We start from the raw sequence: 19,726 nt of genomic DNA, 5'->3' as shown, positions 1-19,726 counted from the left end.
ATATATATTAACACATTCATGAGAGATTTTAAGGTAAAAAATAATAAGTATTCAATGATCATTAAACTATGATAGGGTTAAACTACGATTAATATCATACTACGATATTTTTTAATGATAAGATTAACAAATTGTAAAATAAAATTAATAATGTTTAAAAACAATAATTTTTAAACATATTATTTCAATCATATTTTCATGATAACTATTAAATAAATCGTTAGCGATCTTTTTAATAACTTTAAAGTGTTTATTAAGTTTTATGTTAGAAAATATCGTAGTATCATATTCATATATAATTAATCTTGAAAAAGAAATTCTGGAATTTCTTTTTCTAATGGCGACGAAATTCGATCGTGGTTTGTAACGCCTTCAATTTCGCAGACCGCATTTGCAGTTTATGCTATATCATAAAACTACATACGACAGAAAAAACTCTTATCTAATTCGCTATGCAAGTGTCGAGTGCAATCGAAGTCTTATACGACTTCATCAATGATCATCACTTCGTGATTACATCGAATTAAAGCGTCGGCATACCCTAATCGAAAAATACTAAAGCGCTACTTTTTTATCTGGCCACGTAAACGCGAACGCGTTCGAGAATAAAATTTAATTGATAAGCACGATAAAATCGTAAATTCTTGTTTAGTCTCGATTGCACTATGCAAAGTGCAAAAGTATAGTATTATCGATGATCTGAGAATATGTGTCGTTCTAACATGTATGATATTTTTATTAATAGATAACATGAAACAAAGTATTGAAAAAAACAGAGCTATATTATGTTTGAACTTGTCGAAAAATGCAAAAAGAAATTGCTAATCATACAATAGAACGTAAAAAGCAACGGCTTCCTTCCTTCTTCCTATTTATCCTTTATTCTTTCTATATCCTTTATTATTTATTATTATTCTTTATTCTTTATCCTTTATTCTTTCTATATATCTTTTTAGTTATTAATAATATAAAAAACTTATCCTGGCTAATGAAATTTCGTAAATATAATTGGAATTTTATTTAAGTGCAAATAAATATACATCTTTTGCTTATATTTAGCGAATAAAATAATACAATTGTGATTTTTTAATTTAAACTTTACAAATTTAATAGTTAATAGTTAATAGTTAATAGAATTTCTTGTTTTGTATTTTTAATAACTTTTTTGTAAATTGTAATCTTCTTTTCTCCAAATTAAAATAGTAAATAATCAAAAATCTTTCTTAGTTGGTAGTTTATCATAAAATCCATATGTGTCAGAAGGAAATCGAACCGTTCTTTTAACATTCATCCAGGGTCACAATGGCATTACACAATTATGCAAGAAGAAATATATATCCGTACAACATATGATGCACAAGTAGTAAGATATATGTATATACGTTTATATAATGCTTATTATACTCTACAATCGAAATGATCCAAACATTAATACGTTCTTCAATATGCGGTAATTCGGAAAATCATCAATCATTTTGTTATATCTCATTATAGGAGAATTCGACGTGTCATGGAAAATGTGAAATACGATCTCGCCTCCGTGAAAGAACGCTCAACAATATCGTGATAAAAATCAACTAGTATGTCGATCAGACGAAGAAAAGGCACCAATATTCATGTTTCCATAATGCGATTTAACACTTTGAATCCACCGGTCTAATGGTAATATATTTTTTAATATGTGTTTTGTGTGACTGAGATAATCTTACATTTATTATTCATTTTACTGATTTTCTCTTCATATTTCTCTCTTTAATATCATACATTATATGTATACTCTATAATTTTATTTAGATACATAATTTTATAATAAAGTTTAATCAAAAATAAAATACAAAGTGTGATAAGACAATATCATAATCAGATTCAAAGTGCTAAAATATTGTTCTAATGAAAGTGGGATAAGTACAAAATGTTTTGTGCTAACCACAAGCCATTATTTACTTATTATTTGCGTATTAGTATTTGTTCTGGTCGCGTATATCGCATTCCAGATTTTCTATATAAAAGTACTATTTCGCTCCTTTGAATCCTTGTTCGCTGCATTTTACTGTTGATTATACAAGACATACATCACTCTGCCGCATATGGTTTTTGTATAGAGTAATTGACTAACTACTTATCATTAAGAAAAGGTACGTTGTCATCGCATTCAATTTTTCCTACATTTGAACACAGTTACAAAGTTTGGAACATTTCAAATGTTGTAATATTTATAAACTTTTTATATATTCCTATATAACAACAACATAACTCCTTTGAATAAAATTTAACAAATTGAACACAAAGTTCCTATACTAGGACAAATTATACATACATTATACATGTATACGTCTAGAGAGAGAGAGAGAGAGTGAACGATGCTAATTGTAAGATGTAAAAATTGTAGAATTACGCTATGTAGGATGATCTATTTCACACAAATTCTTTCATCATAATGGAGGTACAACAATCTCGTTTCGCTATAAACTGTTATTAATTTTGTTACAATAAAAACTAAATCTTCTCAAGGTCGAATAGATATATATCATTTATCATAAACATAGTTCGAATGTTTGTTTCAATTTTTTATTCAATTCCTTTTTAATGCTTATATTATTGTTATTAAATAAAGGAAAAAAAAAACAATAGCTATATTATGATCTATTTATAAAAAAAAATATACATGTGTATAATGTTTGATATTTTGCTTAAAATCAGTAATCAGTCTTAAAATGCAAGCATGTAACATTTGTCGAAACGAAGTTGCAGCATCTCGAAATTATTGCGCGAAACAAAGTCACGAAAAGATATTATATAATATCATCCTATACTTTTGAAAAATCGTCATCTAGAATGCAGTTTACTAAAGGTTTTTTTTATACATCTAAATTATTTCTCATCATTCATAAAGACTATTATGTGTGTATGTATGTATCCACCAACAGTAATATATATATCAGACCACGTAAAAAATGCAGCAACTATAATCCTACTATGTGATATTGAAGATGTAACATATTCTCTGATTCTACCGTATTACATAATTAAGAAATGTTTATTTGAAAAAGTATTGTTTATGCTATCTGCGATTAATATAAAAATGCATCTCATGCTTTTTATTAAAATTTTGTTGGAATTACACATAATATTTGCAATATTATTTGTTCACGTAACAAGAATTGTTCCTTCGAAAAGAATTATGTTTCATTCATTACACAAACAAATTGCACAATATTAAATTAATTGCACAATTTAGACTATATCTATTCGATTTTTGGCATTTTAAATCGAATACTAAAATCGAAAAATAACGTTCTTAACATTAAGGCAATTTTAAAAGGTAATTTACAGATTATATTTAAGAAAATGTTTTTACGATTTTGGTTGCTATTTTATATTATATGAGAAATTAAGTTTATTCATTCAAAAATTTATGCAAATTTTGATTAGATTACTTTCTCATAAATTTAAGTTCTTCCGAACATGTATGACATAATATATACATAAAAATAATTAAATAAAATATATTATAAATTGCGTAATTGTATTTTCTATTATATATAGCTGTACTAATTATAACTTGAAATATATATATAATCATTCTTATTTTGTTAAATAAAAATATTTTGAAAATAGGATTTTAACTATCGTTACCTAAGTAGCCATAAACATAAGACATTAAGAAGAATGTTTAATTCGAAATTAATATACTGCGAATACGATAAAAATATCTCGAAGAAACAACTGATCTTACAGAGTATCACAAATAAGAATTGCACTTAATATATTTACGCACAGCGTATATTATATATATATGTATGTGTGTGTGTGTGTTATGTGTATATATGTGTGTATATATGTATGTATATATATACATACATATATACATACACACACACATACATATATATATATATATATCCATATATATATATATATAAAGAGGAGATAATACCACAAAAACAAGAGATACGAACGCCTATTATCGATAAAAGCCAACATATATATAAATTAGTATATATACTATTATATATGTTTCATAAATTCTCTATAATATACATATAAGGCCAAATGTACATTGACATGACAGTTACATTAGTATTATCATTGCGTTAACATTTTGTTTGAACGTGTTAACTTCATAAGAAACTGATATGCGAGCAATGTGAGTAAAGTTGAAAATAGTATATAATTTGTAAGAATAAATTCGGCACACTCGTCTTCGCGTCAAATATGACGAAAATAACAGGTTTGTTTAACTGCATATGGCAGCGCAATTAATTTTAATGTCGTTGGCTCGTTAATCTAACAACAAGCATTGATCACTGATAAAATCTCAATGACGGCAGTATCTTTAAATAACGTATCGTGGATTTATTTTTTTTTTCAAGTACGAAAATTAGTAGAATGCATTCGCGTTGCTACCCTCCGATACACGAAAAAGTAGAACAAATTTGTTCTCACATTTTGTTAGACAATATAATAACATATATATATATATGTATATAACATCGGATTAATAAATCAGAATATGTCAAGATTTTATCGAAATCACATTTATCACTAATAACAATTATTTGTAATATATATATATACACAAAATATAAGGTAACTTAACATTTCCCACATTCTTTACCATAATGTATTATTGATATGCAAATAAAATATACTATAGCAAATATTAGTCATATCAGAACAAAACTGGTTATTTATAGTCCAATTCAAATTAGACTATAATAGGATGGAAAACAGAATTAATTTTGAGAATCTTGAAATTTGGTACGGACATTTTTTAGATGAAAAATAAAGCTCTAAAATTCATCTGCTTTCGACATGCACGAAAAAAATTGATTTTTCCATATAAAATAAAACATACTTTAATTAATCACGCCACATGTACGGTCTTTATATCATATAGTCACAACGTCGTCCTTGTCTGATCTTATCAGGCACGAGCCTTCGAAAAGCCCTCATATCGCTTACGGTACGTTCGGAAACAGCACCCGAACATCGTTCTATCTTTGTTCAACTTTTAATAAATAACAAAGATAGAACGACACTCGTGTGCACACGGGTGATGTTTCCGAACGCAGCCTTAGTCATATACAAAGTGATAAATAAATAAAGTATATTTTATTTTATACTTCCCTCTCGTCCAAGAAAATGATGTCTATACCAAGTTTCAAAATTTTCGAAATTATTTTCGTTTTTTTCCCATTATTATTGGACTATTAGCGCACAATAAAATAATTTCACATTGTCAATTTGATTATACAATTTCAAGAATTCATTAGATTGACAACATACATAACTAAAAAAATTTAAATTTGTGCAACTAGAAAAATGTATAATTTATAAATTTACAATTAGAGAAGCCAATAGATTCTCTCAATTCCTTGATATATTGTGTATTTTCCGAATAGTGTTATTGACCGAAGAAATAACCGTCATGTGATATGACATCTACTCCCATTTCGCGCATTTCGCTAATGCGTCGATTTATACGTTATTTGAATTGCCACTAGTCTACCTTACAAGCAACCTTGCATTCGGAGTTAAACATCTATTACTCCAATTTATCATTATATATACGTAACATGTAATAATGCAATATCTCTCGTCATAAAAAATCGTAAGCCTTAGTCATACTTCGAACAAGGTCATTTGTAATTACAGGATGGATAATTTTCGTAAAACGCGTTAACAAACCTGTTTCTAATATATAAAAATTTATATTTATAATTTATATATTTACTCTACACACACATATATTCTACCTGCGTACATATACCAAGAATATATTTTAACTAAAATTCTTTTAATCGTGAACGCAAATCACAGCATGATATTTCAAGATGTAATAATAATAAGCATTTTTCACAAAACCAACTTACATTTTGTTAATTTTTTCCTTCGAATTTTTTTTCAGGAAGAAACAGGTTTCCTAACTGTTTTCTCTGAAAGAGATTTTCTTTATACCTTAAGAGTAGCTTTGGGAGACCAATGGTGGAAACGGGCGGGTCCTGCGGGATAAGAGGACTGGTGTACCCATTTATTCCCCCGGTGTCCCATAAAGGGCGGCGGAGAAGGACCACCGAGGAAATGCGGAGGCATTATATTGTACCAAGGCTGGCTGATTGGATGAGGACCATAACCCATGCTAAAGGAGTGGCCGAACCACGAACGATTTCTGTTCAGATGCAGTCTGGGACTATTCAAATTACGCTTCCTACCTGTACCATTATTGCTATGCTGTTGATTTTGATTAGCAGTGCTTAATAATTTTGATTTCGGCTGTTGTTGTTCTGTACTAGTGGTTAAAGGGGATTTCTGCAACAGAAACATATTTATTTTCAAGTTACTCTGTAATTGCGATTGGAGATAAGAGATATAAAGAAAATACTGCATGTAAATAAAATATCAATAAAGCATACATCTGGAAACTAACAATTTCAAAGATAATCAATTTTCCAATCTATAAATTAATAGTTCTTTGTATAATAATACGTGTCCAATATCTAGTCAATACATTCAGAATGGATATTACAAATTATTTATTATACAAATATTTTATTGTAAATTGCTTATGTGTGATGTGAAGAACTTGTCATACAAAGAACAAATTAATTTATAAATCGAGAAATTTAAATTTATATTATTTATACTTGTACTCTATGTATTAAAAAGTTTAATCTGTTTTAATTTGTATTAATTTATTTATTGATTGTAAGAATAGGGATAGGAATTAATTAAATTAAAAATAATCAAGAAGGAAACACTTGCCTGTATCTTGATGGGCCCCACACAAACTTCCTTATTCTCTTTATTTGTGTTCTCAGTGTGTTCTTGAAAGATGGGTATAGCGTTCTCCTTGTCCTCAAACGATGCCAGCGTGCAATACGATCCCTTGCTCTCACCAAATCGACAGCAGACCTCATTGGGATCAACCCACAAAGTTAACTCTACCGGTAGGGCCAGGTCCTCGTATTTGACTCCAGCAGCACTCGCGGCGCTCTCCAAGGTCGCATCTCGGCGATTGTGGCCGTTGACGCGAATACAACGATATCCCTGACCTTTGAACGGCTTGTCGGGAAACCAGTGATTTTTAAAGCGTTCCGTCAGCAGTTCGACCAAGTGCCGCTTGAAGCATTCTAATTGATCGGGACTAAATTTTTCGCTTTTTTCGATCAGCTTTACTAAGAACAGTACCGCCGCCCTGATCTCGTTGAGCATCTTGTCGCTGTCGTATGTCCAAATTACAGGTCGATCGGGTGCACCTCTCGCGATACCACAGTAGTAAGCTCTTGGAAACTAAAGTACCATTTGCCCAAGTCACGGTGGAGCACATAGAGCCCTTCTGCACCGTTGCAGCGCTTGAATTCTTCAAGATCTATGTTTCTGGCGTGTATTGCTGGCGTCTTGCTTGCCAAACTTTGAATAATTTTGTCGCGACTGTATAATTTGTATATCCCACTAATGCAGCTACAATCTGTATATAAACAGAAAAAAACAATATCGTTATTATCTATTATTATATCTCAATATTTCACTTCGAGGTTCCGAGCCGTTTAGAATTCGGATTGAAAAGTAGAATCGAATAAAAACCGTAAAACGATATTGGAAAAGGAAGAAAACAATTACAATTGCACACACAAGTAGATCGCCTCCTGCTAATCAAAATCCGGTGATAGTAATCATAAACGCGTGATTCAACGAGCTCTTAATTAAAAATCTAATTCATGCCTCAATCTCACTAAAGTACCTCTTAGTACGCTTGAAGAAAAAAAAAAAAAACAGAACGCAAAGTACGTTCCACTATTTAACGAGCTGACACACGACCGCTCGAAAACACTGTGCCCTATACAAAACACAGCGTTTGTTTGTTTTTCCTCTCGGTACTTAAACGAAACCGCGTGTCTCGTCCAACGAGCATTCAGCGTGACGCCAACGTCGCGCGATCGAGATATCATCCACAGGCTCGACGCGACCGATCGCGCGACGAATCCCAGTACAATATGTTGTGCAGCTTAATAATAGCAGGCAAGTTAGGCAAAGGAGGTCGCGTATCCGAGCGCGAAAACAGCTCGCATCGCTCGCGCCGCTGATAATCGAGCGACGTTCGATTTTTGCCGACGATCACGTGCATTATGTCGGGTTCGCGGAACGTCGATGCGCCACAACAATTTATGCCAGCTCATTGCCGCCGTTCCGCGCACTATCAAATCGTGCCCCCGATTTTGCCGATTGCGATGTGTGCATGTCGCGGACGCGTTTATAATATCGGGCGTCCAACGCGACCGATGCGAGCCCGCCACGACGCGAGCCCATCGATATCGCGCGATAACGATATGAAATCAATCTTACAAGTCAGTGACGAAAATCCCGTGTCTCTCTAGTGCGCGAAACTCAACTACGTCTTCTTTCTCTTTAAATAAACGTACCCGACCCAACACGTGTTACGTTGCACCCGTAATCATGGAGTATAGTGTATGATGTAGATGTACGTACCTCACGACTGTTTTTCTACAATTGGACTAAACTGACTTGACCAATCAGCGTATATATTGTAATGCCGTCTTGAGAAATCGAATTGTCAACTGTCAACAGGTCTGTTCGTTTTGTTTTTGCACTCGTTAGAATGAGAATTATCTAATTTCCACCAGAGAGAAGCTTAAGGGTGCAAACCCATGGAATTTAAAAGAGATAGATTTTAGGCTGAAATTAGATTCTGCGCAATTTTCTACGCAGACGCTCGACGTTTGACGCTGCCATGTAAAGGCACCTTAACGCGGAACGAGAGCATGACCAATCGTGAGCGTTCTGCAGTTTTCGCTACGTTCACGATTGATCCGCTCTTGTTCCGCGTTACGCTTTTCCGCTGCCATGGGTTTGCACCCTGAGAGCGGCCATCCCAGCGTTTTTCGTACGATAGCTTTCGGTCCCGTACAGCAGCGCCTCTACGTTCATTTTACAGACGCTTGGAACTACATGGCCACGTCCACTTTCGGTGGCATGATAAAACACCTTCCCAAAGTTAGCCCCCCCACTTTAACTTTTGGGAATTTTCTTTTTATCAATCGATTGGTGGTTGATTGGTAATGTTTGGTATCGCATTAGAAAAGTTTGGTAGTTTCCCGTTTATTTAAAAAAAAATCGTAAACAAATTTTTAACCTTTTCTTAGACCCTCCCCCCACCCATTTTGACTGCTGGAAATTTTTTTTTCATCATTCGTTTGGTGATTGATTGGTAACGTTTGCTACCGCATTCAAAATGTTTTTTTGTATAGCTAATAATTTTACATATACAGCCAGATTTTGCAATTCGGCTTTTAAAAATTTATAATAAGGCCCGTTCTACGATAGCACGCGCAGGCGCAAGATCAGCGCACATGGTTTTATAATCGTAGTAGCCTAATAATTAACTACCAAACGTTATAATTAGATTACCAATCACCACCAAACGATTCTCTTTCAATTAAGACCAATTTGAACAAAATTGGTTGGTAAATAATACATTTGTTCGGCTAACTTTACAGCTCTTAAAACATATATAAATGGAAGGGGAATGCCTTTGTTTCCCGATAGAAAAATATGTCTGAAGGAAGTGAGAAAGAAAATCATAGTTGCGTCTCTCTTGTGAGTAACTGCTCAAAAGTGCGCATGCACGGCTTACCGGTTTGGCCCAATGAAAAATAAGGTTACATTAGTCACGTTGGGTGCGTTCAGGAGACACAACCGTTGAATAGCGATCGAACGTGATTCGTTCTTACTTCTAGAACCAACAAATCAACGTCGAGTGTTGACAAGACAATGCTCAACAGTTGTTTTCTGAACGCGCCCATTGACACGATAGTTGGATGGATCATTGTAATTTTTCGTTGATTTAAGTTTAAAAAGTTCTTGTATTAATTTTTATAAAAAATCGCATATTGTAGCACTTATTAATAAATTTAAAAAGTAAAATGCATTGCCAGGGACATAAAAATTTTTACGTTTTACTGATAAAACCATAATAATCATTTGACGATTTAGATCTTACTTATTTAAAAATTATTTACTAAAAATTGTAGCAAAATACTTTTACCTAACGTAAAATCTTCCTGTTTTTATTTTTTTTTATTTTTTAAAATTAATTCTTTCTTTCAAATCGGGCACTGCAATTTCAAAAATAAATATTAATTTCAGATATATTCCTACATGGATAAAAAAACTTACAATAATTTATATGCATATTTTAAAATCGGCATAAGATATTAAAAAATACGATAGACTTTAAAAGACAGTCCATCGCGGCAGCTGCTATTCGCGAGTATCGTATCAAACATCTTGTGCAACAACATTCTGGTCTTCTCCAACACTTGCTGACGTATGAGAGTCATCGATTTGTTCGTGATAGAATTTTTATTGAAGAATCCCTCCAGCAGTTTCGGTTGCATTTCGGCAGATACCAATGCCGAGAGAAACGGTCCCAGGAGTGAGGTTCTCGAGAGCTCTCTTCCGGCTGCTGATATCATAACATCAGGCAAGAATTGAGCTTGAATCGTTATCAAACGGCAAATCGGATGTATATTGCTGTTTGGTCCACAGCGAATCTCTATCAGTTCGCATAGCGCCTCCATCGGTCTTTGCGGATTGCTGTATAAACTCGCATTCTGTATCATGATATACAGGGTTTGCAAGACTGGAGCGAAAATTTTATGGAACATGTTCGGATTCGTGTATGTCCTAGCCATGAGGTCGCGAAGATAGCCCAGAGGTAAGTTTTGCGATAATATCCGATAGAAAAAATGAATGGTCCAATGAGGTACGATAGCAGCTTCCCAAAATTTCGGTGATCCCGGATTCTCGCTGACTTAACCAGCAAAAATAAGGTTGTTAGGACTATCTTAATTTAAGATAGTCTTTCAATAAATGATATACATGCTACACCTTTTTTTATAACTAACAAATTGCATATATATTTATTATGTACAAAATAACTTGTATATATATTTATTATATTGTTATATAAATTTATGTAGTGGTGAACTCCTGAAATAAATGCTGTTCAATATCAATTATCTACATTATTAGATACATCAGATATATCTATTTGATACTGATAGCATTATTAATTGTAAATTGTACTCTAATTATGATTGTGCAATAATTAATTGTAATTATTGCTTCTTTATAGAGGAAGCTTTGTTTACGTGACAAAATTTTTTTTCGAGTTTTTTATGCCAATGTGTTCAGAATGTTCAAAAACCTCGAGAAATCATATTCCTAAAAAATGTATGTATGTGTGTATGTATGTATGTATGTACGCGATATGTTGTGCAATCTCTAACTTCCGCAAATTTTGAAATATCGAGTTAAATTTTTTTACATAAATAGAGTATCATTAAAGAATGATTGGTATTGAATTTGGTGAAGACCGATGACCGGTTTTTATTGAATTTAGAAAAAAATATTTTATAATATCGTGGGTGTGATTTTCCAGCATTATAAACATGGGCATATATTGGCCCGATTTTGGCTTGCCGATGAATTTCTAAAGCTAACATTAGGTTTAAATCGAGCCGATTTTAAAATCCCACTTGGGATGCTATCGAGTTGACTTTCTATCAATTCTCTTTCTAATTGTCAAAATTTTATAACAAATGAAGTCTTTCATCGATCTTGTGCTCCGTTTTTTTTAACTGTTTATCAATGTTTCTCATGTTTTCTTTTCTTATAATAAAGTTAATTAAGTGTTTCTTAAATGAGTTTTTATATTTCTGAAAATGTATAATCTATAATGTAAATGCATAATCTATAACAATTATATAAAAATAAAAAAAGTGTGTAAATTAGAAAATAGCATATTGTTTCTTTATCTTTTTATTGCCATTCTAGGAAAGTATCCTAGATAGTTTTTAAATATACCATTTTATATATATAATAAAATACATGCTCAAATTAACATACTGTTTCACAAAACTTTTATATACTTTTTTAAATATTATGTTACAAAATATTATGTATTGTATGAATGCAATGTAAAATGTGCGTATACTTTAAAATTTTCAGACAAATCGAATGTGTACCCCGATATCAGTGAAATATCGCCAAATTAATGTATTTAAATGCTACAGAAAAAGATTAATTATAGCTTAAAATTATTATAATTATGTTTGATATTATTTTAATTTATTTTATGTATGTTGCAAAGTATTCAAATTAAACTTTTTTAAATTTTGCTGTTATCGGGTTCGATTTGTCTCGAGTGGTTGGTACCCGAGAATTATTTATACTCGTACATTTAACTCGCACTAGCTACAATAACGTATAACATGTATTTTGATATTCATAAATATAGTCGTTCGTAATCACATTTTCATAAAAATTGTTATATCCATTTAATTTTCAATAAAGAGATATATTTCTTAATAATGGAAGAACACATTTTCTCGCGCAAATTTCAATCTCGTGAATTAAAGATAATGACAATGGTAACTATTGTTAATTTGTTACCGAAATCATTGCTATCGGAAGCAGTCCGGAAGATCCGTGATTTGTTTCCTCCTACAACGGAACTCCTAATATTCAACGGATCACTTAACTTTCCTTTGCAGATTGATCTTGTGGGGTCCGATGTAGAAACAAGAATTTGATCGTTCTCCACTTTTAGGATTGTTCTTGTCTTTGTCAGATATTAACCGGCGTGTTATCTGGTGGAGGGACCTTGATCTGGTCAAATCGTTGAGCCAGTTATTCTCCACTGAACGCGGCGATAACGCGCAGTTTTTTTTATAACGGTATTTTAAGACTTATATGATTTTATCCTGTTTAGTCAATCCTCCGCGAAACGGTACGTATATCTTATTATCAATCGCGAAATTTATTTTAATTTAATTTAATTTAATAAAATCATGCATTTGAAAATAAATCGGGCATTAGATTTTATATTCAAATTGTATACAAATGTCCTATATTACAGATGCGATTATAATTATAAAAAGCCAAAATGTTCGTCGCAACATTATCATTTAAGTATGTAATAATTATATTATTTCTCCGATTGCATGTATATTGGAATCGCAAATATTATGGCTATCATCAATTTATTTATTTGTCACGTTTTTTCGCAAATTTTAAGTTGTTAGTTTTTTCGCGGTTTAACTTGTGATTTAATCGTTGATTTACATCGAAGCTTCGTCTACTTTTTCTCGGATATTTTATTATATTTTTTATTTAACAAATTTGTAAAACCTATTTATTAAAACATATATATTAAAAAAATTAAAATAAAGATTTTTCCTCCTCAATGGTATCTCCACCTTAACGAAGGCATTTGCCCCCTGAGGAGGTTTGCGAACTTTTTGTGATATGTTTTGTAATTATACAGTATATATTTTGTAATTATATATTATATACATCTTATATAATTCTTCGTGTATTATGTTTTTTATTTGACAAATTTGTAAAACCTATTTATTAAAACATATATATTAAAAAAATTAAAATAAAGATTTTTCCTCCTCAATGGTATCTCCACCTTAACGAAGGCATTTGCCGGGTGAGGAGGTTTGCGTACTCTAATGAACCTGAGAGCTATGCCGGCGGTAACATATAGCGTTTTCGGGTGAAGCAAGTTTGATTGTTCTGATACCGATTAATAACGTCATATACTCCGTTTTGGATTATTAGGAGTATTTGGACTATTAGATTAATCAATAAAATACTTCGAGTAAGTGTTTGATTGATTAATCAGAGCAAAGAATCTTGTGTTTTAAAGCCAAAATAGTCAAACGGGATGTACTTCATATTATTAATATTATTATTAGTAATATCGCCACTGTTGACAAGTGCGGCTCGCTCGACACGCTCCTGATATTATTCTTATTTGTCTAATTACTGAAGTACTTTGAGTAAGCGTTTGATTGATTAATCAGGGCAAAGAATCTTGTGTTTTAAAACCAAAATAGTGTCAAACGGGATGTACTTCATATTATTAATATATTATATTTATATTAATCAAATTCACACACAAAACCCATTTTTGGTTGAACATATGTTCATATATGGCAAATCTGATTTAATAGCTCTCAAAGAGATGATATCTACTTCACTCGAAAACGCTAGTACTTACCGATAGGATCATCCATGCCGGACAGGTCGAAGGGGAAGAGTCAGACTAAGAGAGATACTATAGTGTTATATTTATTATATTAATAATTTAAATAAAAGGAAAGTGAAAAAGACAATAATTGAGAGAATAGAGAGAAGGGAGCTTTAGTCGCTCAAATATCTTTCAAAAAAAATGCCTGAAGAGAAATGCCAAATAGCTGCAGAAGATATTCCGATGGGCATCACAGGAAGAAGCGCAATAGGCCTCTATGATCTTGAAATAATAGAATTCGATATGCCATAATAATACAAGAACTCGAAGAAAAGAATCCGTTGGACAGAAATACGTGGTGAAAAATTTATTATATTATAATAGAATAGTATTCCATTCCGAAAATCGAGCAACGTTTAGGAAAGATACATAAACAGGCAATCTTTAATGAAGCAACCATATACAATCATGAGTAAATTTATTAAAGTTATATATAATAATTAGAACTTCTTAAAAATTAAAAAAACATTATTAAAAAGAAAATTTATTATATTATAATAGAATAGACTGTTCCGAAAATAAAGCTATGTTATATAAAAAAATACGTTAAACAGGCGACCTTCAACTATATACAATTATAAGTAAATTAATTAACATTGCTAATAATTATAACTTCTTAAAAATCGAAAGAACACGATTAAAACTATAGGAAAATTATATTAGAATAAATATCCGTTTTAAAAATTGATATTTCGCGCGTATGTACTATATAAACATATATCAAAGTCCTGTAGGGAATACTTTTTCGTATTTCCGGTTTTTTAGAATTCTGGGTAAAATCCTGCACGGTACCCGCAAAGTACTCTTTTATATTCTATAAAACCAATATTGCAAAGAAAATCGCTATTTTTCGTATGACATTTTACGAAAACCTGTCCGGTGACAATATCTCTATCATCACGCGATCACATAAATATGAAGAAATTAATTAATGCTGCTAATAACTAAAACTCTTTAGAAATCAAAGGAACATTTTAAAACTATAGAAAAATATAATAATTATAATAGAAAAAACTTCAGCGTTTCGGAAATCATAATTCCATGTATATCGTATATATATACATCTAACATAAGATTCCTAAGAAAAATAGATTTTTTTCGTATTTCCTGCTTTTTCATTAAAATTCTGAGTTGAATTCCACGAGATGGATTCCAAAAGACACTCTTCTCTTAACACTATTTACTTGCTAAAATTAATATTGCGAAAGATATCTCGACTTTTCGTATGATATTTTACAAAAGTTAGTCAATTGACAGAACTTGTATCATCGAACAAACATATAAACGTGAAAAAATTAACTAACTCTGCTAATAATTAAAACTCTTTAGAAATCCATAAAACACGGTTAAAAATATAGGAAAATATAATAATTATATAATAGAATCACTATAATAATAATTATATAATAGAATAGATTTCCGTATTTCGGAAATTACAATTTTTTTGTATGTCGTATAAAGATATATTCAAGTCTCAAGAGAGATAAAATTTTTCGCAATTCCGGTTTTTTATTTAAAGTTCTGGGTACTCGCATCTCACGAGATATAAAAGATATTTTTAACATTTTTACAATAAAACTAATATTGCAACAGATATCGCAAAAACATTAACTTTATATTTTAGAAAGTAATTTTTTAGAAATAATTTTAATGGAATAATGATATTTTTACGATTAAAATGACGTCAAACATGTGTGGATATAATTCGGATAATTTTTACTTAGATAAGAAAAAAATTTATCTAATTTGTAAATTTGTATCTAATTAAAATTTATCCGAATAATGTCGCATTTTTTATGTTATTTTATTTGCAAAAGACACAACTGTGTTAAAAAACGGACACGCCAGCAATCGATTGAATTAAAGTTGACGGACGGAAGCAGCCAAGCTTTCACCAAGACTTGCAAAACACCAAGGGTGTAAACAGGGCAGGCACGCCAACACACGTAAAACTTAAGCTAACGAAAACCACAATCAACGGAGATCAACGCATGGACAACAGGACGAGCATCGCCGCAGCAGCTGTAGCAGAAACGTGAGTCGCCAAGCATCGCGACCTACGACAACTATATGGGCAACGCACCGTCGCCGAACGACGACCGCCATACGACGAGCATCGCCAGCCGTATCAGCCGCTGAGCAAAGGACTGCAGCGTCAGCAACCTACTGACACAGCGAGCGAACATGCAAGTCGTCATACTATTGTAAGTCCGAAAATTTAATAAATACAATTGTGTGAATGTCGGAAAGTTCCAACATACCGAAACCGATAGCGAACCGATCGTGGTTACTAAGCGAACCAGCGCAACAAGCAATTAGCGTAAGTTTAATACTGCGAGAAAATTTTTATAACGCGCGAAGAAACGAGTTACCAGAGAACGTCGTCACCAAACGCGAGACTAGACGTACGAGACCGTTTATTACCAGAACTTCAAGTAGAATATCCTTACGACGCGAATTTTTGCTAACTTCTTACGAAAGCGACCAGTTCGATCCGGAAGAAATTTACCACCAACAGGAAAATAATATGGTCAAAACGCGTAACCAGCACGAACGCACTCCCGCAAACCCGCCGCAAGGCACGGTAGACGAAGAAATAGAAAACATGCGACGATCCATCCGCCAGATGGGCCGTAACATAGCAGAGGCAGATCGCACGTCGCCTTCCGAGACAAATCGCGAAGAAAGAAGAGACTATACGCAGCTCCTCGACATGTTAAACGAAATACGTGCAGAAGTAAGATCATTGAATAGGCGAACAACGCGAGTAGAAGACGCGATTATAGATTTACCCCGTCACGGATGTAATCGCAGAGAAGATGATAACAACGCGTTTAATGCGACATACGGACGAACCGAACGCGATATCAGAAGTCGACGAAACGTCGCTCCGAATTACTTGTCGTTAAAGGAAGCAAGAGCAATGATTCCCGAATTTGACGGAACATCGCGATATAAGCTATTAGAATTTTTAAACGCATGCACGTACGCCGTCCAGGACATAAATCCCGCGGATGAAGAATCGTTAATTCGAGCGATTTTATATACAAAATTAAAGGGAAAAGCCATGCAGGATTTCGAGACACGAGATATTCAAACTTTCGACGAATTAAAGCAACAACTCGAGACTTGTTATCAGTCTAAACTAAGTACTACACATTTACAAATCAAGTTCAATTCGTTAAAACAAAAGTCGAATGAAACTGCGCACGCTTTCGGACAACGCGTTGATTTATTGGCAATGAAATTGTACAATTCTATGATCGAAGGAGAAGAGCATTCCTTATCATCAAAACGCACAATTCAACAAACGATTCAAAAGCAAGCGTTAATAAACTTCCAAATCGGACTACGTGACGAATTAAAAGTATTTGTACGCGCGCAACGATATACGACGCTCCAAGAAGCGATAACGGGCGCGAGCGCCGAAGAAAAACTTATCGGACCGATAATGGCGAGAACAAGCAACTTTGCGAATAAAAATAAAACGGAATCAAGTTACTCGCGATATAGTCGAAGTTCGACCCCGCAATGCTTTAAATGCGGGAAAAATGGACATTACGGACGCGATTGTCGAAGTAACCGATACGCGCTCCCTAAACCGGAAAAACACTCGCGTAAAACGCGATAAATAAATATTGCACGCACTACAAAAAGACAGGACACAGCCGCGACGAATGCTGGAGTCTGAACGAAAAACCGAAAAGTAATACAAATAAAATAAAAGACGGTAGTCAGAAAAAACCGCGCGAAAAAAATACACGCGACCGGAAGAATTCGCGACAACAAAGAAAGAACGCTGATAGCGCGAAAAGCAGCAGCGAAGACGAGTAGGAGGAAGCGAGAAAGAAACAACCGCGATCTGTGTCCGAGTATCGCGTTACGCATATTAAAGATATGCCGCGCACACAGAAAAAGACGGACTTATTGTTAATAGCATTACCCATGCAACAAGCAAAAGACGATAAAGTACAGATGTTGTACGATTCAGGATCGACCATCTCATTAATAAAATTAAAACAATTAAAGGACGACACACTCATACATTCCAACATTTTAAAAATGGAACAATAATCTTGGATCAAAATTATTCACGTGTTATCTAATCTACTTATTTTACTTTCAATCGTTGCTTCGGTGATATCAATTAGAAAATGTTCTCTTATTAAGTAAGTTGTATTCAAAAGCGATATTTAGATACCATGTATAATTCTTATAAAATCTTTAATGAAATAATAAAATAGCGTACAACACGCTCACGCGCCACGTACGCCGTTCGCGCGTCATCTCTGATTCATGTGTAACCTAGAGCGCTCATTCGTTAACTTAAAATTACTTTCATTTAAAAAGTATTGTTCAGACGTAATTTTGCCAGAGAAAAAAGTTGTTTCTTTTGGCACGGACAATCACGCTGTGCATTCCGACTGCGTGAATTCTAGGACACCCTGTATAAGACACGGACGAACGGACGTAGAGATCTCGTCGACGGAATAGGTACAATAGCAAAAACATTGTTCGGGGGGCGTATAAATCCCTAAAGACCTCTTCCTTAGCGGCTAGAGGCACAACAGGGACAATGGATGCAAACGATAGAGAATTAATAAACGAACAGTTAAACCTCTTACAAAATAACCAGCAACATGTCGCGAAAAATCAAATAAAAATCTTAAATAATACAATAGTACATCTAAACAAATTAGAAAATATATTAGATCATAACGGCAAATTATTAAATCATTATGTTCGAGAATATAATACTCGCAAAGAAATAACCGAACATTTAACTGTAATCACCGCGATGATGACAGATTTAATTCGAGACGCGGAAGTAATAAAATATCTTACGAATACATTAATTTATACCTAACGTCCGGGAGTGTCTTATTTCGAGCGTGGATCCTAATCCTTTGGGCGTATAAATCCCTAAAGACCTCTTCCTTAGCGGCTAGAGGCACAACAGGGACAATGGATGCAAACGATAGAGAATTAATAAACGAACAGTTAAACCTCTTACAAAATAACCAGCAACATGTCGCGAAAAATCAAATAAAAATCTTAAATAATACAATAGTACATCTAAACAAATTAGAAAATATATTAGATCATAACGGCAAATTATTAAATCATTATGTTCGAGAATATAATACTCACAAAGAAATAACCGAACATTTAACTGTAATCACCGCGATGATGACAGATTTAATTCGAGACGCGGAAGATGTAATAAAATATCTTACGTATGTACGCAAGGGCACAATGCATACCGTACTAACACCTATCAGCGATATCATAACACACTTAAAAGAAGCAGCTATTCAATTACCTCACGGCTTATATTTCCCTTTCGAAATCCGAAACGATGAATGGTTAGCATTAGAAGAATATGTTAAAATAACTATGTGAAGGATCAATCATATTTACTGTATTGCGCTTTCCACTAATTTCACAACCAGTGTATGATATAATAAAGGTAATCCCACACTACCTACTTACGACTACAAAAATATATTTACTTACGCGGAAATAAGTAATGAAATAATAGTTTATATAATTATAAAAAATAAAAACAAAAGGGCAAAATGACCATTGGTCAGGATATAC

General features: G+C 32.9%; 2 protein-coding genes across 3 annotated transcripts in view; one reads left to right on the top strand and one right to left on the bottom strand.

The window, feature by feature from the left end:
• LOC115239468 (vesicle transport protein SEC20) overlaps positions 1-6,015 on the top strand; it is a 17,748-nt gene extending 11,733 nt beyond the window's left edge. The window contains exon 4 of the mRNA XM_029813994.1: positions 5,912-6,015. Within this exon, the coding sequence (XP_029669854.1) occupies positions 5,912-5,943 (32 nt within the window). The 3' untranslated portion in view covers positions 5,944-6,015. The remainder of the gene's footprint in view (positions 1-5,911) is intronic.
• On the bottom strand, positions 4,356-8,487 carry LOC115239467 (protein BTG4-like). 2 transcript variants are annotated; one of them, XM_029813991.1, is made up of 3 exons: positions 8,347-8,487; positions 6,766-7,471; positions 4,356-6,312 (listed from the first exon to the last, which is right to left on the bottom strand). In XM_029813991.1, the coding sequence occupies exons 2-3, from the start codon at positions 7,213-7,215 to the stop codon at positions 5,956-5,958; spliced, it is 807 nt and encodes a 268-aa protein (XP_029669851.1). In that variant the 5' UTR covers positions 7,216-7,471; positions 8,347-8,487; the 3' UTR covers positions 4,356-5,955. The 2 variants fall into 2 exon arrangements, with proteins under 2 accessions (XP_029669851.1, XP_029669852.1); XM_029813992.1 differs by having other exon boundaries at positions 8,424-8,487.
• Between the last annotated feature and the right edge of the window lie 11,239 nt (positions 8,488-19,726).

Source organism: Formica exsecta, unplaced genomic scaffold (assembly GCF_003651465.1).
Source record: "Formica exsecta isolate Colony F162 unplaced genomic scaffold, ASM365146v1 scaffold38, whole genome shotgun sequence".
NCBI lineage: Eukaryota > Metazoa > Arthropoda > Insecta > Hymenoptera > Formicidae > Formica > Formica exsecta.
Note: the sequence above shows the minus strand (reverse complement) of the source record. Positions and strands in the feature narration are given on the sequence as shown.